Here is a 25,984-nt window from a genome sequence, read left to right on the forward strand (position 1 = left end):
TCCTAGGAACGTTTTCCTAGCCCTGTGTCCGGGAGGGTTTGTGGAGAGCATTAGAATTTCACTTGTCTTTAAGCACTTCCCTTGTCCCCACCCCTCCCCCACCCCAGCGGTCTCCCCTCCTGTCTGCCCACTTGTTCCATGTGGGTGGACATGTTCCTTGGCTTTCAGAATAAGATCCTTTGTGAGCACACAGTCCATTAAATACAAAATTTCCTTCATCTTGGATGCTGGTGCTTCTGGTGTGGTGAGAATAAAAGTAGGGAATTGCTTGTAGGACTCATAGGTTCCATTGACAATGACTATGAGAAACTATAATGCCAAGTTTGTTTTATATTGTTCTCTTAGTTAAAATAGGAAAGTCTTTATTTTGTTGAAAGGACTGATTTAAATTTTGCTCAGTAATTAATTCCGTCCTTAAAAGGTGGCGGTTCGTTAAAACAGGTAATCCTCTGCTTGTTAAGGGGAGTAATTGAAATTTCATTAAGTAACCAATTAAGGCCGTAAAGGGTTTAAATCCAGCGGTGGCTCCTCATATTCTTTAAGACAAATTGTAAACTCCTTAAGATGAAATACTCCTTCTAGCCTAATTTTTTGCCTCTCATCTCCGTAGCCCAAAGGGTTTGCAATTTTCCCCAAAGGTCATGCGGTCCTGCACCTCCGGTGCTTCTCGAATGCCGTCCCCTCTGGTTAGAATGCCCTTTGTCTCTGGTAAATGTCTATTCATCATTCGAAACAACCCTTTCCCCCTTCTCCTTAATTACTTCCTCCCCTGTGCGCCCTCAAATTCTTGCACTTATTCATGCAGTATTTATTAGGGGCCTGCTTTGTGGCCAGTGCCTTGGCGGGCTCTTGGGGATACAAAAGGTGAATAATACTTGGGCTCGGCCTTTGAGGGGCTTGTGTGTTGAGGGGAGGGGACCAACCTGTCACAAAACGTTGCCAGGAAATTAAAGGGAAATTTTAAGCCGTTGTCAGTTCTTGGGTGTCATCCCTACCAGATGGTCAGCATCTCGCTTTGGCGGGGGTGGGAGTGGGGTGGGGGGGAGCGGTTCCCGGGGCCATTTCTCCTTGGCCTTTGCACCGTTAGCTCTTAGCGTTCTGGAGGTGCTCAGTTAGCACTGTTTCAGGAACCTCTGAGGCGACATCAGTAGAGGTGAACCCTGGACCGCGCCGCACGTTTTTGGTGACAACGTTCACAGACAGCGGTTTCTCCTGTGTCCAACTGGCACCCCTCAGCTCCCTGGCACCCTGTGAGGCGCCCGGTGGCCTCGGCTGGCCGAGCCTTTCAAGCCCGGGATGTCGGAACTCTGGCTCGCCCGCGCTCTGGGCAGCGGAGCGGCCGCGGTGGGCGCGAGTGGAAGGGAGGCCTGCAGCGCCCCCTCTGGAGGGAGCCGGCAGCGCAGCCCGCACGTTTGTCAGGATTTCCATTTACAGCCAAAAAACGGAACACACACTCTGATTCTCTACACTTTTCTCTTCAAAGGTACTTGATAAATGCCTTTTAAAGGATTGTGGATGAAGGGGGAAAAAACCCTTCCCTCTTTTCGGTACCATTGGGGCCCTCACATTGTGATTCAGTCTTACACAAATAAAGGGCGCTTTAGTCTCATGTCCTGTGCCTATCACCCCTCCTGGCTCGGGTCGGGTCGGTGCTGGGAGTGGGTACCGCGGGAGGGCTGCGGCAGGGCTCGGGCGTGCGGACCACGTAGCGCTGCCGCAGAGGACAAGCCCGCGGCCGTGGCCGCGCGCGAAAAAGAGCCTTGCTTTTCCGCAAGTTTTGCCATCCCACCCACCCCTTTTTCTTTTGCTTCTGAGCGGCCGTCCCATGAATCCGCCGAATAGCTCAGAGGTAGGCCCAGCTCAGCTTAAATCCCTGCAGTTAGGGACCTAGGAGGTGCTGGGAGTTTACGGACCGCTGCTTTGCCGCGGGCGCTTGTGCGGTGCCCCCCTGCCTCCGCGAGGATCGCCAGGCAAAAGCAGCAGCCCACAACCCTGGGTCTTACTGCATTTGAGGTGGAGCGGCCACCTTTGGGGCTTTGGGGGGGGCTTATGGGTGGTCTGGGGGTGGTGTTGGGGGGGTCTCAGGAATTTGTGGTCTCTACCTCCATTGTTAATTCGCCGGAGGAGGGTTTTTGTTTGTAGAACCTGTGGTTCAGGGTAGGGGGCCGTGAAGGAGCAGTGGGGTGCTGGTGGGGTCAACACCCCTGAAAGTGCCCCCCCCCCCGCCCCCCGGAGCTGCACTAGGAGGGGCGCCAGCAGCAGGGCTGCGAGGAGGGGAGGTGGCTTCAGCGGGAGGGGCACTGCGGCGCGGTGGGCGGGCCAGGGGCGGGGCGCGGGTGGGCTCTAAAAGTCGGTGCCCACTCGCTCCGCGCTGCCGCGGCCACGAGCACCTCCTGGTGCATCCCGGCGGGTGGCGCCTCCTCTGCGGCAACCGCGCCTTCGCGCATTGCCGCAGCGCCCACCCCGGTGGCCGCCTGCCGCGGCCGCGCCGCCCTCCTGGGCCGTGGGCTGCGCCCTGCTGCCGGCCAGCCCTGCACGGCTGCAGGCGCTGCAGCGCGCCCTTTGCTCTGGGCCGGCGTGCAGGCGGCATGGGCTAAGACACCACCATGGTGCGCCGAGATCGTCTCCGCAGGTGGGTGCGTGGCGGGCGCCAGGGGTGGGGTGGCGGTGGCAATGTGTGCCTGGCTTGGAGCCTCTGTCCCCAAATAGGGTGCGGGCTAGCAGGTAAGACGTTGCCGGTCGGAGCTGGGGCTACCGGACCGGCACTCGTGCACTGGAGGGGAAAATCTCGGGAGGTCGGGGGGGGGGGGGCATGTGTTCTTGTCCTCTGAGCCCGCTCTACCTGCTTGGGAGGAGATGTCTCGCCCGAATGCTGTAGAATGTTCAGAAGAATGCTGGAGTGTCCTAAATTAGGATTTCTAGACCCCGGTATCGCTCTGATGCAATTTAGAATTTCTGGACCCTGGGCGTCGCCCTGTGCGATTTAGGGTTTCTAGACCCTGGTATGCCCTAGGGTTAAGATTTTTAGACCCTGGTACTACTCTGATGTAATTTAGAATGTTTAGACCTCAGTATCACCCTGACATGATTGAGAATTTTTAGACCCCGGCATCGCCATGGTGCGATAGAAGATTTTTAGATCCTCTCGTCACCCCTGCACAAACGACGATTTTTAGACCCCAATACCGTCTTGGTATAATTGAGTGTTTCTAGACCTGGGTTTCACTTGACGCGACTTAAGATGTTTAGACTCTGGCATCACCTTGGCGCGATGTAGGGTTTCTAGACCTGGATTTTGCTTTGGCGTGATTGAGGGTTTGAAGACCCTGCGGTCGTTGTGGCATGAGTTACCGCATAGGTGTGACTAGAACTGGCAGTGTGTTATCACCAAGGCGTAAGTATTTTTTAGATTTAAGTAACAGGAAGCCAAGTGAGAATGATGTGACCAAACTGTCATAATATTACACATGAATTATTTGCACTGGTTTACAAAGTATTGGGCTTCCCAAATGGCGCAGTGGTAAAGAATCCTCCATTTGATGCAGGAGACGCAAGAGACGCAGGTTCCATCCTTGGGTTGGGAAGATCCCCTGGAGAAGGAAAGATCCCCACTCCAGTGTTCTTGCTTGAAAAATCCCATGAACAGAGGAGACTGGTGGGCTACAGTCTATGGGGTTACAAAGAGTCGGACACGATTGAGCGTCTTAGCACACACACACACACGCACAAAGTAGCTCATAGTCTCACCTCGATGCTCTAAAGTGGGCAGGTTTGGTGGTATTAAATGTGTGCATTTTTCCTATTTACAAGATAAAGGCTCGTAAATGTTCATTAATTTCTGGAAGGTTTGTTACTGGCATTTGCTGAATTTATATTCTTAATTCTTGGCTCATCAAATAATGGAGATTTTAGTCAAAAAATGTTTAATCCATTTTACCTACTGACTGCCTGACTGCTTTCATACTAACAATCCTAAAATATTATTAGGGGCATTTTTACTGAAGTAATTAAATTTATGGCTTCGTGAGGGGTTGCCTCTTTGCATTCTTAGAGTAAAAGAGAAGGAAGAGGTGGCGGATGGTGGTGTCCAGAAACAGCGTCTGTTCATTCCTGGGGCTACCACTGCCCCCCGCCACCACTTCAACCCCAGGAATGGAGGGGGGAGCTGCCTCCTGCTCCCCTCCTCTAGTATCCCCTCCCTGACTCTCTGCTGAGTCACTGCAGATACACAGCTGCTGGAACCTGTAAATGAATGAGAAGTATTGGGAGATCAGGAAGGATGAAATGCACAAGTGAAAATGTATGTCCAGGACAGGTAGCACGGAGAAATGATAACCTAAACCTAATAATACCTTTTGTCACCTCACCTTTTAAGGAGATAATGGGATGCAGCCTATTACTGTTACGGGGTGAATACTGTGATATAATGATCATGTTCAGGGTACTTTTTCTAATCATTTCTTAATCTTTCTACCTTAAAAGAACCAAGTCACTGACTATTTTATGGACATATACTTCGGGGAGGCGGGGGGTGGGGAGACTGCCTTGGTATGCCTTAAAATAGGCAAAGGAGCTGAGGTTCTCTGTGGACATAAAACCACAAGTTATTAAAAAAAAAAAAAAAGCTCTAAAATAAATATTAGTTTGTTAGGGATTGTGACCAGATTATAGGTAATATGATGGAAGGGTGTGTGTCCAGACAAAGCCATTTCCACCAGGGCTTTCACAATGAATTCCGCTTATTTATAGTTCTGTGTTCTTCGTAATTCTTAGTTTTAGGAGGTATTTCCTTCCATTCTGGCTACTTTTAAGAGAACATCCATTCAACTGATAATTCTTTCTTTGGTGACCCTCAGGAGTTATAAACTAGAAACTGAGGGGACTGTTTCTAATTCCTGTTTAGCACTTGTTATTGTGGATAAACTGACCTGGACCTTCAAAGTCATGGGCATGAAAAAGTTGGGTGTGTAAATCACTGCCCTCCTCCCCAAAACAAAATCAGTTCTCAGATTCTCTGCCTCCTTTTGGGTGTGGGGGGAGATGGGGAGTAAGGAGCATGCTAATAAATAAATAGGGGTGCTTCCTTAAGAGTGCTAAAAAAAGCAGAAATAAAATCTGCTGCTCCACTGCCTTAAGAGATTAGATATTCAGGGTCATGACAAAGCTGCTTATGTTGGAATGTACAAAGCACCTATCTTCTTACTTTCACACTCTTTACCCCTACCAGTTTCTCAGCCCAAATCTATATAGTAGTATCAAACTGGGCTTCACTGGAGTCAGAGGGTTGATAAACACTAGAAAATCAAGAGCAGCTCTCTGCTTAAGTACATGTGATGTCACTACGTATTTTTTTAAATGAGTTAAAAAAATATATATTTAAAACATTTTACTGGGGCGGGGGCCAGTGGGTAGGTTGTAGAGCTTTTAAAGTAAATATGAGGGAAATACCCCCATCCCCCCAGGAATGCCTTGATAAAAGCCAATGTAGTTACTTAAGTAACTTGTCTTCCTTTTACTTTATATAAAAACCTCTACAGCACAAGGGGAGGGGCTGCAGAGTTAAAGTGGGGAGAAGTTGAGGGGGAAAGTTACATATGAAAATAATCTATTTTCCCTTAAAATTAGAACGACGACCAAATACGGCAATGGCCGTAGGAGGCAGAGTACATTTTCTGCCATGGTTGACATGGAGGACAAGGCAGTCACCACACAGCGCAGAAATCCACCCCCTACTTGACCGGTTTGGGGCTTGCAGATCGTGCGCATTGTCACCTGACCGCTCACAACAGGTTTCTGATTTTCCTACAGGATGCGGGAGTGGTGGGTACAGGTGGGGCTGTTGGCGGTGCCCCTGCTTGCGGCCTATCTGCACATCCCGCCCCCGCAGCTTTCCCCCGCTCTTCACTCATGGAAGTCGTCAGGCAAATTTTTCACCTACAAGGGACTGCGCATCTTCTACCAAGGTAAGAACAGGGCTCTTCGGAACACTGCATGTAAAAGGTCCCTTGGGTCCCACCGAGGTAGTTATTTTGCATCCATTGGTCTCTGTCGCCCCTCCGCGATGAAGGCAAAAACCCTTTTTTTTTCCTGTGCAGTGTTCATTTGGAGGAATGGACTAATTTCTCTCATTACCTTGACAGCAGGGAAGCTCACAGAAAACTGCTGGGAGGGAGAGAGGGTGGTGGAATTGAGATTCCTGTCTGCAGACTGACTTGTTCATTTACTTTGCGGTCTGGTTTGTATTGATAGACAGTACTGGCTTTTCTCTTGTGAGCGCCCCTAGTGTCAGGTAATATAAACAGCATTCATAGACACAGCTACCAGTGGTTCTGTTCCTCCCCTACCCTGGAGTTTTATTTTTCTATAAAGATTATTTCTTACATGCATAACTGAATGTGATTTAAATATTATACCTTTGTATAAATTAACTTGCTAATAATTATTGTCATTACTGCTACTTATCGACTGCTTATTACCTTATGGTAGACATTGAATTACGTTTTCAACCGTCATTATTTCATTTAATCTTTACAACAGTACTTGGAGGTAGGTGCTGTTCTTCTCATTTTATAGGTAGAGAAAATGAGAAATGAGATCGGAAAAGATTACTTTTGGGCGGGGGTCAAGAGCAATAACGAAAAATGTTTGTCATAAACCGTTTTTCATTATTGCTCCTGACCTCCTCTCATTTGCTGTACTCAATAAAAAGTAAGTATATAATTTTCTTTATGTTGGTCACTTAGATTGTTTCCAGTTTTTCAGTGCTTTAAATAGTTAATGTTGAGGGGAAATCTTCATGTATGTGTTAATTTTTTCCTTATTTTTTTTCAAACAGTACTACTTGTAAATGAAATGATTTGTGTGGATTCTCAAGACTAAGATGTCTAGGCTAAAGTATATAAAATTTTTAATTGCTTTTAACAAATTATTTTTATAAACCTCATTATCAAATTCTCATGCCAATGGTGGTATATGAATCTATCAGTTTTAATCTAATACTATTAGCAAGGCTCCTTACTCTTTAAATGCTTGGCTAATATAAAAGATGTTTATAAATTTAAAAATGTTCATGATTATGTTGATTAACCTTTTTTATAGTTGTTAGAATTTTGCAGTAGTCGAGCATTACGCTTTTAATATTTGACTGAGTCTCCAATGCGGGAAATGATAGTGTTGGGCAAACAGCATAAACTGAGCTCAGTGAGTGGAAAAGAGTTACTATATTTTAGGGAATTTTTGTGAGGCTGTTCATTACTAATAGGTGCACAGAACTTGTAGTTTGTAAATTGTGAGTGTACTTTTAATAACTGTGAAACTTTACTGTGGAAAAGCAATTTATATAACAATAATACAGAATAAAGGGAGAAATAGGGAAATATTTTAAAAACCTAGGTGAAAGTAAGCAGTCTGCCATCAAGTATTTTCATATAAAGTGAGCTATTTACATTAAAATGAAGTATAGTTGATTTACAATTAGTTTCTGTGTAGAACATTAGTGATTCAGTATTTTTATAGACTATGCTCCACTTAAAGTTTGTATAAAGTATTAGCTGTATTTACAATTTTTAAGTATACTGGATAAAAGAAAATAGTTATCAAATGCCTGTTCTTACCTAAAGCAATAAGCTTGCATTTTAAAAAGAAATGTATTAATGTCATTAATTTGGTGAGTGTTTCTTGACCTTTATACCAGATTACTTAGATTTTTTTTACATCTTCAAAGTTATTTTCTTAGAGTTGGCCTAACTGTTCTCTCTCCTTCCCAGACTCTGTGGGTGTGGTTGGAAGTCCGGAGATTGTCGTGCTTTTACACGGCTTTCCAACATCCAGCTATGATTGGTACAAGGTAATAAAATCAGACTTCTGGGTCCTACTATGCCTTTAAAATCCAAAATCAAGGATTTTCTTGCAACAGCAGAAGGCTTTTACGTATCTGAGTTGCTTAATAAAATAGGATTAAATGTAGAACAGTTTCTCATTTACTGTAAGGGAGTTAAAAAAAAAACGTCTTTGGCAATCTGGGAGGGATCATTGCCAAGTTAAAAAGTGCTCGAGTTCCTCCATCAATGGAGATTAATTATTAGGAATAAAGCACTTTCCGAGAGGATCATTTGTGGGCCTGTGGTGGTTTCATGAGACTTTCCCTTTATCAAAGGCTGTCTGTTAAGCTGAGATAGGGATGAAACTCCTTTGTTCCTGTAGGTTGGAGACGAGGAGAAGGATTAGGACCAAACCATCCCTTTCTCTTTTGTAGATTTGGGAAGGTCTGACCCTCAGGTTTCATCGAGTGATTGCCCTTGATTTCCTAGGCTTTGGCTTCAGTGACAAACCGGTAAGCGGCATCTAGATGGTACAGCGTTGAGGGGTGGGGGTAGGTGAGGATGAAGGGATCGGCCTGGCAGACAGACCTGCAGCCTCAACTTCATCCTGTGTGTCTGGGCTCTCCTTTCTCTAGAGGCCACATCACTATTCCATATTTGAGCAGGCCAGCATCGTGGAGGCACTTCTGCGACATTTGGGGCTCCAGAGCCGCAGGATCAACCTGTTGTCTCACGACTACGGGGACACCGTGGCTCAGGAGCTGCTCTACAGGTCAGTGAGGCGCTGACGTTCCTACAGGTCGCACTCGTCTAAGATGGTAGAAGTACATTCTTTCTGGGCCTTTTCCCTCTTGGGAGTTCATCTTCACTGGCTCAGTTAGCTGTGTTTCCCTCCCATCTCTAGATTCAAGCAGAATCGATCTGGTCGGCTTACAATCAAGAGTCTGTGTCTGTCAAATGGAGGTAATTGCATGGAGGAGGGTGGGAAGCGAGGTGTAGCCTAGAAGGGCCACGTTTAGAAACGGCAGTGACGTCTAAATGGTCGTCTGATGGTACTGCGAACAGACCCACAGAAAGGAGTGGATCTTTACCTCTCCTGTGCCATGACCACTTTTGTAGTCTGAAGAGATTTACTGACCCTTTCTCAGAATAATGTTTTTTAATATAGAAAATAAGATTACAAAGGAAACTGATTATCTTGATGTAAGTTAATAAAAAGATGTGTTACCGTAAGATAGGGTATAGTAAGATTTTTAAATGTGTTTAATGCATATTCCAGCAAGATCTCACGGTGGGTCTGGTAACAGCTGTAATTAGAAGCAGTGGGGAGTGCAGATGATGCTTCACCATCTCTGCGACAACTGCAGTGGGTTCTGCAGACTGAAGATGAAGCCACACGTGCTTCTAACACTGTCGTGGTTTGTGTCGGAAACTCTCAATTCACAGCAGTGCCAAGTTTCAGTTGCAAGTTAGAGAACCCTTAATTAGACCTTTTGGAGATGTTTCCTGTTCTTTGCCTGCCATTGAGCCTGGCTTGTAAATCCATGAATATATCCAGGTGTCCCTCAAATACCTTAGACTACCTTAAGGGCAGATGGGGAGAGGAATCTTTTTATCAGTCATGCTCATAGCTTTCTCCCACAGACTCGGGGGAAAAAAAAAAAGGAAATGGAAAAACTAGGTTTAAGGACCTACACTTCCTAAAAAATCTCTGGTTTCCTTTGCAGCCCCAAACAGTAACAACACTATGCATTCCAAGGAATGGGTGGAATCACTAAGGGGAGCAAGTCTAGTCATTGCCAGTGTGGATGACTGAGACATATTTTTCCCTTTTCTCTGCAGTGGGGAAAGTAATTCCAGTGGGATAGAATCTGACCTGGTAAACACAATGCCCTGGAGAATTAATAAATGACAGTACTAAGTTTTTATTTGTAATTCTGTTTTTGGCAGTAATAGCCACTAAGGTGATTAATAGGGTGACTAGCCTTTGATGATGAGTCTCTGTTTGGCCTAAAATTGTTGGTAAATGACTAACTTAAGTCTCTTCTCCTACAGGTATATTTCCTGAGACTCACCGTCCTCTCCTTCTACAAAAGGTTGGTTACTCCATCGACCAGCTCTTTAATAGTTTTTCAAATTTATACTGATCTCTGTAATGCTGGAACCTTTACAAGGGCCCATACCTGCTGCCACAGGCTGTAGTTAAAAAATCTATTTCTTCCTGAACTTACATGTTAATAAAGTTAATTTTTTCCTTAATAAAGGAAAAGCAAAGCAGTAGAAGTAACCCTATATAAACAAAGCTTTATTTCTGAAATTGAGATCAATAACTATTTTTGGAGAAATACAGCTATCTAAAGACTTAGGATATTAGCATGATGTTTCAACAAAATGGGATCCTAAAATCAAATATATCAGTGTAGAATGTAATCTTAAAGGAAATTAGAAGTAGCTTTGTCATCTATGAGAAAAGAATGTGGGTAAGCAAATTAAGAAACTGAAATCCAGTGGATTTAGTTAAAGTCCTTTTTTAGTTCCTAGTATAAAACTTTATATCCTGGCTAGTTGTCTTCTTTCCTTGGAATCCTGATTTTTACTTTTATACCTATAGCTTCTCAAAGATGGAGGCATGCTGTCACCCATCCTCACACGGTTGATGAACTTCTTCGTATTCTCTCGAGGGTAAGTTATTGTTAAAGATGGACTTACTTCAGCCCAGGAACAGCGTAGTGAAAAGTTGCTGCATTAAAGCTCTGGGCCAGATCTTAGGGCTTGATACTTTAAAGGTGTTGACCACTTGCCAGGCAAGTAGTAGGAGGAATTCATAAAAACCAGTCAAGGGCTGGACATAGGTGACCTGAAGTGCCAATCATACTTGATGTACTGAGCTCTTCTCACACTTAGCCTTTCTGCTTTTTTGGACTTATTCAGTCTCACCCCCGTCTTTGGGCCATACACCCGACCTTCTGAGAGTGAGCTGTGGGACATGTGGGCAGGGATACGCAACAATGATGGGAACTTGGTTATTGACAGGTAAGAAATAACCTTTGTTTTGGTTTCCAGAGACACTTATTTGGGGAAGTAGGGAAAAGATGTGGGATTGTGTTCTGTTCTTTGCTTTCATAACTTCCAAGAAGAGTGCTTATGACGTATGAGGCAAACCAAGAAGTCCTGCTCTGTACTTTCTAAGAAAGAAAGAAATTGAGAATAGTAACCACTGAGCCTAAGCCATTTGGTACAAAAAGTTTGGGTAAACAACTGCAAATTCCAGTGCTAATTCAGTTTGTAACTGGCTGATTGACTGGTAAATTGTCTTTGGACTTTTTGGCAATAGTAAGTACTTCAAAATGTATAATTCTGAAAGGTGCCTAATTCCTCTCTCAAAGTACAGATTTCTTACTTTTTTGCATCCTTTCTATAGCAACAGGGACTGAGAAGGGAGGATTCTCTGTCTTGTACAAAGAATTCCCATCCTTTGGTTCAAATGAGAATGTAGCTGCTTTCACAGAGGGACCTTGAGATAGGATATCCAGAACTGCTTGGGATACGGCCTCTTTGCCAGCTGGGTCAGTGTAGCTTCCAGTGTTTTAACTGGTGGCTCTGCTGGAAATTGTGAGGTCAAAGGAGTCATTCCTCCTCCTCACCTCAAACTCACCTGGGATCTTTGAAGATTCATTTTAATATAAAAAAAATTGGAAAACAAAGGCCTCTTTTAAAATTCCCTTGTATTTTCAAGAAAGTTCTACAAGGTGATGTTTTAAGTTCACAAAAACAGTTGCCAGGCACAGTTATTAGAGCACACGAGTTTGAGTTCTGACATCTTACACTGTGGGGAAAGGGCTCCTCCTCCATTTTATCTGTGGATAATGCAGGAGATGAAGCTTTGTGCTCATGAACTTCTTCTACCCTGAGAATTTTAGAAGCAGATGTCAATTTACAGATCTTGTAGTTGAGTCCTCTTAAAGATGAGAAAACTGAGGTGAAAGGTTACTAACAACTTTTGAGTCACAGAGCTAGTTAGTGGTGGAGCCAAAATCAGAACTTTAGACTCAGACTTTAGTCACTTTTAATCCAAAGTAATTTCCAGCCTTCCTAGATCTCAGTCCCTGCTTCATAAACACAGAGAACCATTAATTCTGACATTGATAGTAGGCATGATCACTGCCATAGCTACGTAGTAGTGAACTCCAGAGGTTAAGAGAAATGAGTAAGTTAAGCGGGCCATTCCCAGGAATAGCAAGGTGCTTCTGGATTAAGAAAACATAGATGGTGTTCCTTGTGGTTCCTGTCAGGCCTTTGCATCCACAGAACAATAGAAGTTTCCTGTTTTACTCTTGCTGACTTGTCTGTCCTGCAGTCTCTTGCAGTACATCAATCAGAGGAAGAAGTTTAGAAGACGCTGGGTGGGAGCCCTTGCCTCTGTATCTATTCCCAGTGAGTATTTCTGTGTTACTTCCTGGCAGGAAAACTGAGGGACCATGGGCTTAAATAATTGCCAGACCTAGCAAATCAAGATACAAGATACCCAGCTAAATTTGAAAATAAATTTCAGATAAACAACAGATATGTATTTAGGATAAGTATATGCTGTGCAGTATTTGAGACATACTAAAAAAAATTCATTATTTGGAGTTCAGATATAACTGGCCCCCTGTATTTAATCTGGAAACCAGGGACATGTGTTGTAGAGAAGTATATAAAATATTGCGTTCCTATCACAGAAGGCGCTGGTGTCTGTCAGTGCGATTAGACCACTTTCTGTGCTGTGCACTGTCGGTAGTCGCCACGTTCAGTGCTGAACTGCTGGGACGACAGACTGTTTAGATTACTAATCAAGAGGCTTATAGGTGGTTTCTGCTCATTTGTCTTTTCATTCCTATGGATTGAAAAACAGTGCATGGTCTCACATAGAATAATTAGTGTTCAGGATATCATTGGTTGATTTCAAATGTCAAGGGTCAATTACAAGTGAAGAGAGACTTAAAAGAATGACAGTCTCCTGGATTTATAAAATGGAAATGTTGGAAGTGGGGCTTATACCTTTTGGTCCAGGGCAAAGAAGAGAGGAAGAGAATGAATGGGTGTTTATAGGTGAAAAGGTCTCAAATGGACTAATTTTTAGGCTTATTCTCATATGTTCCTTGTAAACTACTTATTGAAAGAAGCTACGTTTTCTATTATTAAAAAATTATTTAAAGAAAAAAATTTTGAGGGGTGATTTTATGGTGTGAAAGCTGTTAATAATTCATTCCTCTCCCTTCTCCTAGTTCATTTTATCTATGGGCCATTGGATCCGGTGAACCCCTATCCCGAGTTTTTGGAGCTGTACAGGTGAGTCTCCCTCAGGGGTCTTTGTTTTCCTGACAGTGGTGAACAGGACTGCCCGTTGAGGGCTGTTGCGCTAGCCTGTCTCTGACTTCACTGGATGAACTGGGGAAATCTTAATTCTCACATAGTGTAAAGATGAAGAAATTCAGTTATACATTCTCTTGGTTTATACAGCCTGTTTTCACTATCATGGTTATCAGTCTACATGTGTCACTCTACATGTTCCAAGGTGTACAGGTAAGAAAAAGCTATTGTGTGAACCAAGGAATGGAAGTGGATATATTTTAACTGTTTGCTTTAAGTTTGATTGTAAAGCCACTCATTGGCCTCAGCTGCGGAGACTGTGCGGGAAGAGAGAGCTGTGCAAAAGTGCCTTCTCAGGTTGTTCTGCTCTCTAGGTACTTAGTCGGAAGGTGTCGGAATATGAGTGCTTGATTGACAATGTCACATGAAAATGTTCCATACCTTCACATGGCCTAGTAGAAAGAACCCAGTAGTAAATAGCTTGCATTTAATTTTAAACAGACTGCCCTCTCATCTCCTCAGGGTAAGCAAGGTCTTTTGTCTTCACTCACAGTGAGTTGCTGAGTGGCCACTTACCTAAGGAGCTGGGAGTCATCCTGCTCTGACCCATGTTGCACGTGTGTTGCATTTTCACATTGTGGTCTGTTGGAATATTTAAAAACTAGTCTGTATACATTATAAATGGAATTGGCGTGTTTATCTGCCTAAAGATACAATTCCAAAGTAGAAGGTGAATAAGCTCTTTGTTGGTTCTTTCCAGTGTGGTATGTCCACAGGGGCGTTTACTAGGGCTGCCCACTGGCTTACACCCCTCTCCCTCCCTCCAGCCTCAAGTTCACCTCCATGCTGTTCTCTTCCACTAGGAAAACGCTGCCGCGGTCCACAGTGTCGATTCTGGATGACCACATTAGCCACTATCCACAGCTAGAGGATCCCATGGGCTTCTTGAATGCATATATGGGCTTCATCAACTCCTTCTGAGCTGGAAAGAGTAGCTCCCCTGTATTCCCTCCCCTGTTCCCTTATCTGTCGTGTAATCCACTTAGGAAGAAATGCCCAAAAGAGGTCCTGGCCACCAGACACTATTCTCTCACTAAAGTCCACCTGACTCACACTGGTGAACAGCACATAGTAAAAAGCCAGCAGAAGCTGTAAGGTGACCGGATGGTCCACCTCCCATTCCTTTGACATCTGATCAAGTGTATGGACTTGCCTTTGTCTTTGTGTTACACAGGAAATTATGATGGGCACTACCACTCACTGATGCAGAAAGATAGATATTCTTTTGCATAAAAGTCTTTGAAACACTTCTGTGGACTTTTCTGAAGTATTTGGAAATGCTGATTTCTGGCCTGGTTTGGAATTATCTAAAGGTGCTGCCTTCACCTTGCCTCGAATGGCTTTGAGTTCTCTAAGTGGTACAGCTTCAAGTGAGAGTGAGTTTCCCTTGTCATAACTTTGGATTTAGTTTCATTAGCTGCTTCTAGTTGTAGACATTTTGTTAGACTTTGGTTTAAATAATGCAGTATTCTAAGTATACTTCAAGACTATGATTTCCCTACACTTATTATATATATAGATACTAAACCAGCAGATACTCTAGCAGACCTTAAACATTTCATTTGAGTAAACTGAACTAAATCCAAGCTATTTACAGAATTTCCTAAAATCACAGGACATTAAAGACAGTAGCATTTGTGCCAGAGATTTACTGTTATTTTGCTGTTAGAACTCATCCTTCCAGCTTATAACAGTCAGACTCTTCATACCTCAGTGCATAGAAGCATTGTCCCTCCTGAGCTAGTGGAGAGGAGGGGAACGTTGTACAGTCCAAGTCACCGGGCTGAATGTATACTGACTGCTTAACTTCTCGTTGGTTGTCCCAGAGAGGGTTCCTCATGTAGCTCAGCAGTTCCTGTACTTTACAGACAGGAAAGTTCCAGAAACTTAAAGAACACAGTCTGAAAGGCCTATGAGCAAATGGTGCTGAATACTTTTTTTTAAGCCGCAGTTTCATTGTCTTAGTAGTTAAAGCAGGATCATTAAGTGGTGATTTATATTTTTTTTATTAGCAACTTCAAGTATAACAACTGGAATAAGTGTTTCTTTTCTATTAATAAAAATGAATTTTGACAAAAGTGGACTCTGGCTCCCCTCCCCAACCACCCCTCTGGGATAAAAGCTTTCCAACACTGCCAGGAGCCTTCAGACACACATTAAAGAGTTCAATGAAGCTAAGCAGCTGGGGTAGAGGATAGTATTTGATTTTCAAGCTCACCAAAAGCTGTACTATCATACCAAAGCTGACCAAGTGTATTAAAAAGGAACAACAACAGAAAGACATGCACAAAGACAGATGTTTGCTTGATCTGCTGGCTCAGGGCCAAATATTTAATTTGCTTTTTTTTGAAATCATTAATTTTTAAAAGTATGATTCTGGGAAATTCATGCCAATAGCCTGAAAGCCCACCGACAGTGAAGGGTACATCAGTTTCAACTCGCCCAGTAAAACCTTATCCAACAGAAGCCAAGATAACATCTACAGGTGTTCCCTCTTTGCTTCTGACAGTCACCTGCATGGTCACCCCATCTGCTAAGGCCAGCCTGGACCTCACCAATAAATCATAGCCACCTCTGTATACACCTGAGAGGAAAAGAAGTGAGGAAACCATGTTAAGAACTCAAAACAAGCTCTGAATAATGAAACTTCTCATGCTCTGCCTGCATTTCCTTTCTATTAGTTTAGCTTTTCTAGAGATTTATGCCTATGGTGGGAATTGAATCCTACATACAGATTCTAAATACTCTTTTATATTCCCATAATACCAGGCACATAGAAGGTATTCAGTAATACTGATATGGAGTACTTAAGGTGGGGGCATTGGTAGCTATAGGAGAGATTTAAGTGCTTTGGGCCAAATATGCATCTTAAGAGAACAACTTAAGGACAGCACGCAAATTAAACAGCTAAAACATTATTCAGTTTGATGGGGCTTCAAGCTGTAACTCTGCTAACAGTGGGACAGTAGCAGGGCATGAGATGCCCATGCACATCCCTTCCTATCAAATTCTGCAACAAAATAAAGAAATCTGATAAAGGTTCTTACCTGCCAGATAGAGGGAATGGGAATTCTTGTTCTCAGGTACTTTGTCTGACCTCTCACATGGCTGCATGCCCAGAAATGTGATGATGTTGTTGACAGCTTCTGTGTTGAGAAGATGGATGCAGCAGTATCAGAAAAGGTCAGCATAGGGGTTTGGCTCTGTACTAGTTTGGGGCGGGGGGGTGGGCGATAGAGGTGGGGACTGGTGGTGGTTTGTGCAGGGAGGTGACTGGACTGGAAGTGGGCTGACTCAGATGATGAAGACAGGGTTCTGGCCTCTTAAGTGAAACAGTTGGTTAAGTATTTAAGAAAAGGGTGTCCTTCTAGAATAACAAATGTGCCTATTAGGTGTTAGACTGTTATCAGGCAATACACTATTAAGGAAAATTGTTCTTACCTTCAAGAGTTTTGGTAGAACTGAGGGCAAAGGTCTCCTCTTTCTCAAAGGTGTTGCCAACCTCCTCCCAGGCAGCAGCAAAGTTAGGCTTCATTACCTTCTGAATGTGGTCAGACACAGTCACTTCAAGATCTTCTAGCTAGTAGGTTAACAAGCAGGGGTCAGAAAATGAACACCCTCTCAATTCAGAACAAACACAGTAGAAACTAGTTCATTTGGTTTTATCATCCTGCATTATATCCTTTGCACGAACCTAGGAAAAACTACTAAACTCAACTAAAACTTCAGACTAGTTTGAAGTTCTGTAGTCTGGATAAGTCAAACAGCATGGGGATAAGTCAAACAGCATAGGCCCTGACAAAGGAAAGCAAAAAACCAGGTTGTTTGGCAAGACCTGTATTCAGATCAGCATCTGTAGCACTGGGGTAGGTACAGAGCAGTCACGTTCCCACATATCACCACAGAGTTCAGGCTGTATGTGGCCTTCTGAACTCTGCATTCTCTAACAGGTAGATTTTTCCATAATAAAACTTTCCCTGAATTCTTTGAAGCCTTTGCCATCCATGATGTGGCTACAAGTAAATTAAAAGTTGCCGAACAAAACAAAAAAATCGCAATTCTCAATACTTTAAATAAAACTGATCTCAATGAAGATCATGTAATTATTTTCATCTCTGAATTATCCCTATTAACAAAGACATTAGAAACGGTGAGTTTTGCATTAACCAGTCATGGGGTAAATCCCATGACAGATTAACCCAGGTCCTCCTCAGCTGTAGCGTGTATGAGAAGAATATAGTCCCATAAGTTCATGTCAGATGTTCCTATAAAAATGTTCTCTCTGGACAGAAGTCACTCAGTGGAGCAAGGGGTCAGAGTGAGTCCCTCTGTGCAGGGGAGACTCACCACGTACTCGTCGTCATACCCCTCCTCGGTGGGAACCCCCGTGTCAGGGTCGCAGTCCCGGACAGTGAACTTCATGGTGCAGCTAAAGGTGCCTGCAGCTGAGGAGACAGAGCAGGCAAGCCTGTGTCAGGGCCGCACAGGCACATGGTCTCCAGCCCACCCGGGAGGCACGGTCTGCCCTTGGCTCTGTGTTCTGAATTATCAAGTGAAACATATGTAGGCTGTTCTCTAGGGTCATAGTTCTCACAAGGCGCCTGTAGGCTGGACTTTGAAATCTGGTTCCTGCTGCAAGTCAGAATAGTACAGAAAACAAGACCTGAGCAAAATTCTGTTTTTATCTTCAGATAAGGAAAGCAGGGGGTCGAGCTCAGTGGTAAAGCATCTGACTATGGATCAGGAAAGCAGCAGGGGAGACACTTTCCAAGGAACTTTCCACCACACCGGGCAAAACATTAAAAGCCACTGGTTTACGAGCTGACAAAGCATAAAATATGGATAGTTACAAGCACACAGATCATTAATCCTGACAAAGTATATCAGAGTCTCAGTATCTTTTACAAATAATCATATCTAGAGATTGTGGACCAACAGTGGATTTACAGATCACCAGAATGAACTTGCAGTATGTCAACTTTCAACCTGTAGTGAGTAGGTCAGCAATGAAGTTCTAATATTGGCAAAGTCAGTGTCGTACAATGGAAGAGCAAGTGGGCAATGATATGTTTTGAGATAATCAGCAGAAACAGTAAGAAAAGAAGGACAGTGAAGTCTTCATGAAGAAGATAGGATTTTCTAAATTGTTTGAAGGAGGGTATTTATTAATCATGGATGAAGAAAAGGCACAAAGGGTCTAGTCCATGGACTGGAAAAGGATTAACAGTTTAAACAGTTTCGTGTGTGTGTATGAAACTGGAGTTAGAAAGCTGGGGGACAGTGTGTGTGTGTGTGTGAGAGAGAGAGAGAGAGAGAGAGAGAGAGAGAGAAACTATGGAGTTAGAAGGCTGGGGGACAGTGTGTGTGTGTGAAACTGTGGAGTTAGAAAGCTGGGGGACAGGCTAGGAAAGGAAAGAACAGGCTCAGATGTAAAGACCATGTGTGACAGGTTGGAGAGTGGGACTTTCATTTGCTCAATCTTAACTTTAGTAAACTCCCTCCATTCAAAAATATAGAAAATGTCAATATATTTATAATGTAAAGGTGCAAATAAATGTGCCAGGCCCTTAGGTAAAAAGATGACTAAGACGTGACCTCTCTCCCCACAGCTGATTGTCTAGGAGTTGAATAAGCATGTGTGAGAGGTCTACCTCTACACACCTGTTGGCATTACAATTCAATGCTATAGACTCTTTAATGTAAGCTTTAACAGAGTGCTATGTGGGAGTTCAGGATTAACAGCCTGGGGAAATTACAACAAATTTGAAAGGATGTACAGTTTAATCGGATTCTCAAAAGATGCAAAAGAGCTTCGGCAAGCAGAGGAAGGTACACAAGCCAAAGGAAAGAGGCCAGAAAGGCATGGTATAAATGGAAGCAGTAAGGAGATGCTAGTACATAGGTGCTGAGAAGAGAATCTGTTTAGGAACAAATCTGAAATACTTTATACTTCCAAGGAAGGAGGAGGAGAATAGATATTTTGCAGTAGGCTCTAGTGAGCTTAAGCAGTCAAGAGATTAAAATGTTAGAGATAATTGAAGCCACTGCTAGGAATCCTATGAATAATAGGCCTGAATTCAGAAAGCAAGTGAATTTACTCAAGTATACTGAAAACAGATGGTGGAAGTGGATTGCCCCACATAGGAAAGGGTGTACCTATCAATTACAGAATCTGTTTCAGTGCAGTAGGGGGTTCATTGATGAATGATCTTGGTTAAACTGAGGTAGGGTTTTCTGCAGGAGGAAGGTGGAAGAAGAAAGTAGAAATTAACAGAAATTTAGAATGGGTCAGTTGAGTTATTTTAAAAAAAAAAGGAGAAGATGGGACTATGGTATGGACAAAGGTCAAATAAAAATGGAGAGGCAGGGCAGATGCTGAGTCATAGAAGATTATGGGGTATGGCGAATCCCATGCTGGTTCACCGAGGCCACTGGAAAATGAGGAAGAGCAGTAAAGAGAGATGGGAACAATGGTAGATCGGAGACTGGGCTACCTGGTTAAATTTTATTATGAGTAAAGACACAAGACACTATGTATAAGCAAGGATAAGGAAAAATGGATTAAAAAAGTAAACGGGAGTGGTATTAATACAGATAGTGTTCCTGAAACTTTTGTGGCAAATTTTCAATTAAATGGTTTGGTTGATACAGTGAAGAGTTACATGGACTCTAAGGTGAACTCCAGTAAAACCCACTGGTAGCAATCACTTATTGTGAGAAAGGATGACTACTAACATGAGCGATGAGGAGAGTGGGTGAGAGAGCCTTTCCATGGCAGGAGGACAAGACTGAGCATATTGCCATAAAAAAGATAAGTGCTTCATGAGCCACACAAGGCAGATAACAAGGGCACAGGGGAGGAATGCCCTGAAGATCTGCATTAAAACTGTTCCCAGAAAGGAGGCTTGTCTTGTGAGGACTGACTGAAAATGGGAGATAACTATTGAGCAAACCTGTACGGAAAAAACCCCAAAACACAGAATTAAAGAAAAGCTGGATGCTGGAAGACAAGAAAGGCAAGAGCTGTGTGACTCAGGCTGGGGAGCAGGACATGCGCTATGACAAATGGCAGGTTGGGAGCGGCCAGGCCTCAGCCACTGGAGGGAAGGAAGACTGCGACTAGGTAAGGGGGATTATGCGGCGATTCCAGAAAGCTTCGCTGGAATGATAGATACTGAGAAGGATGTGGTCAGTGGGGCAGAAGATAAGAGGATAGGAGGGATGGGCCAGAAACACAAGCTACCTGCAGCATTCCCCACAGGTCTGGACCGAACTGAGAAGAAAGCGGTGCATAGAGAGTGAGGGGAGTCAAGGCAAATGAAAGAAAGCGAGTGGGGCAGTGAGTGCCAAAAATGAGGATATGTGCTCTCCAGGGAAACGCTACACACGTGGCAGGAGGGGTGCTGAAGATAAGGCTGTTCTAGGACAAATATGGGGGGCAAGGAAGAAAGGTACAGAACCGAAAGATTAGACTGCTCCCAGGCAGAGAGGAGCCACTGAGGAATGACAGGGGTCAACAGGAAGGGTAAGACAGCACTCCTGGGCCACAAGTCAGGATGGAATAGGAAAGGAGAGAGAGACTGGAGGCAAAGAAATGGAAATACTGTACAGTGGAAAGCAGAGAAGGCAGAGAGGTGTGGAACAAAGATTTTGAATCAAAAACCCTGCCAGAGCTCAGCAGGGTCTAACGGGACACGTTTTGAACGTAAAGACCGTGTGGGGATGAGAAGTACACAAAGTGTGAGGCCAAAGACTGGAGTGGGAGGGAGGAGCAGATCAGCTCTTGAAGCACCAATTTGGAGGGAAATTGTCAAAGGACTTGGGTGACAGGAAAGTATATAAGGAAGCCGGTTACAATGAATGCAGATAAAAACCCACTGCTGGCATCTTTAGAGATCAGGTTTGACTTATTAGAGGACGTGAATAGGTAGTTTGGCCAGAGGATAGGTTATTGTAGTAGATGGGGAGGTTATTGTAGTAGATGGGGAGATGAGTGAAGATTCTGAAGGAAATATACCTGAAGAGAAGTATTTGCATCCATTTCATCTGTAGACAGATGGTAAATGAAAGGGTGATAGACAGCTGAGATATGGTAGATTACTGCAGGGTACCATTAAAATTGGTTACTCTTAGAAGTTACCCTATTATGGCTAAAAGTGACAGACATTTCCTAGGGAGATTTGTGTGGAAAAAATTCTGGAGGAAGAGACAGGTGAGAAGATGGAGGCTAGAAGCATAAAACAGAAGTTAGAGGGTTTAAGTTGGGGTGCTGAATGTAAGGTGTGTGAGAGTAGGGAAGGGCAGTAAAGAGGGCCAGAAGGAGGAACACTGGAAAAGGGCAGAGATGCGTATTAAGTAGAGAGATGGGAGCTAAGCTAGATTACAACCAAAGAGGAGAGAGGATGTGAAGAGGAAGTGGCATATGAGAGCTGGTGTTAATGAGTGAGTGCCTAACAGAATCTGGGAATCTTTGCTCCAGTGATGTTTGAAGCAACAAATATGACCAACTGAGTGATAAAACAAGAGTCTAAAGGTGATGGATCTGAGCCATGGCCAGTGGCAGAATCCTGTGAAGGTCTGTACTGAACTGAAGAGTGCAAATGTACTCATAATAGTGTGCAGGAAACAAGGAAGATGAAAGAAAAACACTCACTACTCAATCCATGGGGAGTGCTACAAAGGTAGTTGCTGAAAAAACGAGTGATGTAGGTAACATAGTGTTTCTCTAGGGTCAATCAAAGGAAAGAGCAGAGGAGCCTGCAGAAGAGATGGGGTCATGTGAAGACTGGCAGGTACTGCAGGAGGGAGCTGGCACTGTACTTGTACCAGAGATCATGATTAAACAAGAAAGAAGAGAGATGGGAAACCACCCAAGGGAAGAACTACGTGAAGAGTAATTGAGAACAGGTGGAGTGGCATGGGCAGATAAGATGAGGAACAGTTTCCCAGAATGGGAACTCCTGTAAGATCTTATAATAGGTCTAATTGGTCAAATGATGGTTCTTAATGCCAGAGTCTGAAAAGCAGTATATACAATGGGAGAAGAACAGGGCCTAAAAGTAATGGGATGTTTTAGTTAGGAGGATTAAAAACAGGCTAGCAACCTCAACGACACCAAGATAAATCTCTGAGCACTTGGTTCTGTAGCATGGATCATGAGGTAAGCGGCCAGGGATAGTTGTAAACCCAACTGAAAAGTAAAACTTCATTTGTTATTTTCATGTACAGATGGTAAAGGAAATTATGCTATATGTAATTAAGATGTGGGAGGGCAAAAACCAAAGGGAGATACAAACAAATATCAAGCAGATACCACGTTAAAGTTATCCTTAGAATTTACTCTGCCATGTGAAGGTTTTCAGAAAGTGAAGAGACAGCTACAGAGGAGAGAACCTGGCTAGGGAGTGCTGTTTCCAAGGAGACTGGATCCACTTGAGTGAAATAGAATGGTAGCTAAAACAAGAAGAGAAGCTAAAGATAAGGTACCACAGTTCTTCAGGGCAAGACAGGTAACAAGAAAACGAATTGGAGAGTGACGTTACAGATGCCCCCAGATTAAAAGAATACCATTTAAAGAATGACAGCTATTGACTGGAGAGAGAAGGTCCCATATGTGGGCCAAAAGACACAGAAGAGGGCACGGGGCGGGGGGAGTTAAAGCCAAGAGGAGTGCTGCACAGACAAGAGGGCGACTCTGAATGGAGGGCAACAAGCAAACCACAGGACCCTCAGGATTCCCAGAGTGGGCAAGCCTGCAGGTGTGAGGACGGGCCAAAGTGCTCAGTGTGCTGGGTGTCAGCCAGACTGCAATGACTAGTCTGTACAATGGGAGAGAAACAGGCTTGAAAAGGAGTGATAGTCAGGAGTAGACTCGCTCCTGATGCCTTCGTTGGAAATTTTAAATTAAAGGGGTTGGTTTTTGTTAGAAAATTCTTCGGCCCCACTAGACCCACTGAATCAGCAATTTCGAGTGGGACTCAGTCGTTTGTATTTTAACAAACTGAAGTTTGAGAGCCACTGCTTTAGATAAAGGCAGATAAGGAGTAATTCTGATTAAAAAAATCTTTGCTAGCAAGCAGTCATACTAGGATTAGTTGAAAATAAGCAACTGAGGAGACTTGTAAGAAAAGACAGTAGATAAAGGGAGAATGGTGGCTATAAAAAGGGAAGGGGCTGTGTGACTTAAGACTTGGGTGGGAAGCTTGCAGGAAGTAACATGGCCAACGAGTAGGGGCATTGAAAGAGTGCTAGAGTGAGAAATCCTGGGATGTGGGAGAGGAGGAACCTGAAGACAGTGATTTTTGTTAATCTAGATCACAACCACTCAAAGAGAGGAAGGAGGGAATGTGGCTACATAAGAACTGAGGTGATGGGTGGGGGGAACTGTTCAGGAGACTTTGTAGAAGACAGGCTACAGGGGCTGGAACTATATAATCCAGTCCAGGGTCTGAACCGTGACTGCTGAATGTGACATGTTCCTTTATCTAGATATGGGAATATGTACGTACCCAGTCTCTGAATCAAAGAGGGGTGCTGAATATAAGGTACCATTTTTAATAAGCCAAAAAGGAGTACAATAGTAAAGTTAACATTGCTGCCAGATGAGACAGTATCACTTAATATTGACGAAGAAACTGTCACTGATACCACGTGGAGGCATATGGCACCACACCTGAGCCAGAGACCATGATGAAAAGGAAGAAGACAGCTTAGCAGCTGTCTAGGGGAAAGGCTTGTCTAAAGAGTAGAAAATTGGTTTTGAGTGAGGGATAGAGTGGGAGTGAGGAGAGGAGGAAACCTCAAAAAGAATATGCATTCATTGCTATGAAAGTTGAAGATATATGGGGGAATTCTCCAAAGGAAAATTGACTATATGAGATATACTCAGAAGTTAAAGAAATATATTAGAATTTACAGAAGGTAAGAGAAGCACCTGGGGAGACTTGAATGAAAATATAGCAAAGAAGGAAAGAGCAAAAGAGGTTAGAAGCTAAATAAGGAGAAAGTGTGTGTGAATTAGGGTGAAGAACATGCAGGGCTGAGGAATAAACATGGAAGGGCATGAAGAGCGCTAAATGGGAACATTAGCGAATGGGAACTGGAGATGTGTCAGAGGTGTGTATGAATAAGGAGAGAAAGTGAGGTTAAAAGGTAGCCAAACAAGAGCTGGAGTATGAAGTTCTGCGGTCCAGGATGCTTTTTGGAAAAATACTGGCAGTAATGGGTGTGGTCAATAAGAGTGAAAGGTCAGAAACAAGGCAAGTGGGATGGACACAAAAGGTAGGCCAGTGACAGGAACCCTCTGGAAGTTTCTGTTGAATCAATGGTACAAACAAATGCTGTGGGAAAGAGTGTGGGACACTTAGGGAAGATGGCAGGGGCTGAGCAGTGAGTGCCCAACATGAGGGGATATCTGTCCCGAAGCAACAACTGTATCTGTAAGCATGCGTAAATGTAGGTGGAAGCTGAAAAGAGGGACACAGAAGACCAGGAAGCTTGCTTCTCTAGGGCAACACAGGAACAGAGGGAAAGGAATGAAAGAGCAGTGAAGCTTCCTGCAGATGTGGAGGGTTGATTTAAGAATGGTGTTTATTGACTGGTGGGTCATGGTACAGTATTTGGACTAAGTTTATAATGGACTAAGAAGGAAAAGAGAGTTTGTGAAGTGAATAAAGGACTATTGTATGAACTAGAGAAGACAAGAATAATGGAGTGGCAGCAATACAGATCAGGGATGTAATAATGAGATGCAGAATGGAGATCTTGATATAAGTTTAAATGTTCACATTGTATGGGAAGGCCCAATGGTAATGAGTGGTGTATCTGTTAGAGTTTCAAGGATCTAGATAAAAATGGGAATTAGAGAGTAGACTAGAATGCTTTGAGTAAATTACTCACAGTAAATTAGAATGCTGTGAGTAAAATTTTTTAATTAAAAGCTTGTTTAATAGAGTTTAAAGGGGTTTTATTAAGATGAATTCTCATAAAAAGACATTGTTAGTAACCTTAAAACACATCAGGATTGACCAAATAGGGAGCATGGGCCAGTGGTTCTTCTGTAGAGAAGATGATTTGTATTTCTTGAGGAATGGTTGGGAATCACTAGGGAGGTAAACCTCAGCAGAAAAATACTGTGCCCTTTGCTGTGATATAGGACAGTAGCTGAAACAGTTAAGATATGGTAGAGCATAAAAGAATAGGAAAGAAGAGGGGGTTTTAATCTTAAGTAATGGGAGCATTGCATGAATTAGAATGGGGTTCTCAGTAGAGTAGCAAAAAGGCAAATGAGATATGGAACTGAAGAGACCTGGAATGGAGAAGTCTGTCACATCTCAGAAGGGGTCTGATTGGTTAAAAATGTTTGCTGTTAAAGAGGACAGGGAGTGGTGTGTATAATGAGAGAGAAGTAAAGGCCTGCATATGAATGAGTAGGAGTTAGAAAGTAGACTAGCACTTATAGTCTTCATGGAAAAAAAAATGGGACAATTTATATAAAAAACCCTCAAAGATAGCATTACATATTATTTATGGGTATATAAATATTTATGAAAAGTATAACAAAGTTTATCAAATTATTTAGTGATTCTTCTCTTAGGAAAGAGGTTAGGTGGTACATAAGTCTCAATTATATGTGCACTGTTCTGTTCCTTTAAAAAATATCAATCAAATATAGTATAAAATCAAGATATAAAGAAGTGAGGCAGTAGGTGTATGAATTTGGGGGGAATAAAACATTTTAAAGGGCTGGGTTG

At 43.3% G+C, this 25,984-nt stretch overlaps 2 protein-coding genes across 4 annotated transcripts in view; one reads left to right on the forward strand and one right to left on the reverse strand.

The window, feature by feature from the left end:
• Positions 1–2,378: 2,378 nt before the first annotated feature.
• MEST (mesoderm specific transcript) lies at positions 2,379–14,479 on the forward strand. 2 transcript variants are annotated; one of them, XM_061414726.1, is made up of 12 exons: positions 2,379–2,632; positions 5,809–5,963; positions 7,767–7,846; positions 8,255–8,332; positions 8,456–8,592; positions 8,725–8,783; positions 9,876–9,916; positions 10,432–10,502; positions 10,752–10,853; positions 12,178–12,254; positions 13,088–13,151; positions 14,036–14,479. In XM_061414726.1, the coding sequence occupies exons 1-12, from the start codon at positions 2,607–2,609 to the stop codon at positions 14,151–14,153; spliced, it is 1,008 nt and encodes a 335-aa protein (XP_061270710.1). In that variant the 5' UTR covers positions 2,379–2,606; the 3' UTR covers positions 14,154–14,479. The 2 variants fall into 2 exon arrangements, with proteins under 2 accessions (XP_061270710.1, XP_061270711.1); XM_061414727.1 differs by having other exon boundaries at positions 2,393–2,632; positions 8,486–8,592.
• A 740-nt stretch (positions 14,480–15,219) lies between these two features.
• The window catches only part of COPG2 (COPI coat complex subunit gamma 2), a 188,818-nt gene continuing 178,053 nt past the window's right edge, over positions 15,220–25,984 (reverse strand). For both annotated transcript variants that reach the window (XM_061414724.1, XM_061414725.1), the window contains 4 exons: positions 17,580–17,677; positions 16,674–16,812; positions 16,280–16,378; positions 15,220–15,816 (listed from right to left, as the gene is read on the reverse strand). In XM_061414724.1, coding sequence (XP_061270708.1) covers positions 15,686–15,816; positions 16,280–16,378; positions 16,674–16,812; positions 17,580–17,677 — 467 coding nt within the window. In that variant the 3' untranslated portion in view covers positions 15,220–15,685. The remainder of the gene's footprint in view (positions 15,817–16,279; positions 16,379–16,673; positions 16,813–17,579; positions 17,678–25,984) is intronic.

Source organism: Bos javanicus, chromosome 4 (genome assembly GCF_032452875.1).
Source record: "Bos javanicus breed banteng chromosome 4, ARS-OSU_banteng_1.0, whole genome shotgun sequence".
Lineage (NCBI taxonomy): Eukaryota > Metazoa > Chordata > Mammalia > Artiodactyla > Bovidae > Bos > Bos javanicus.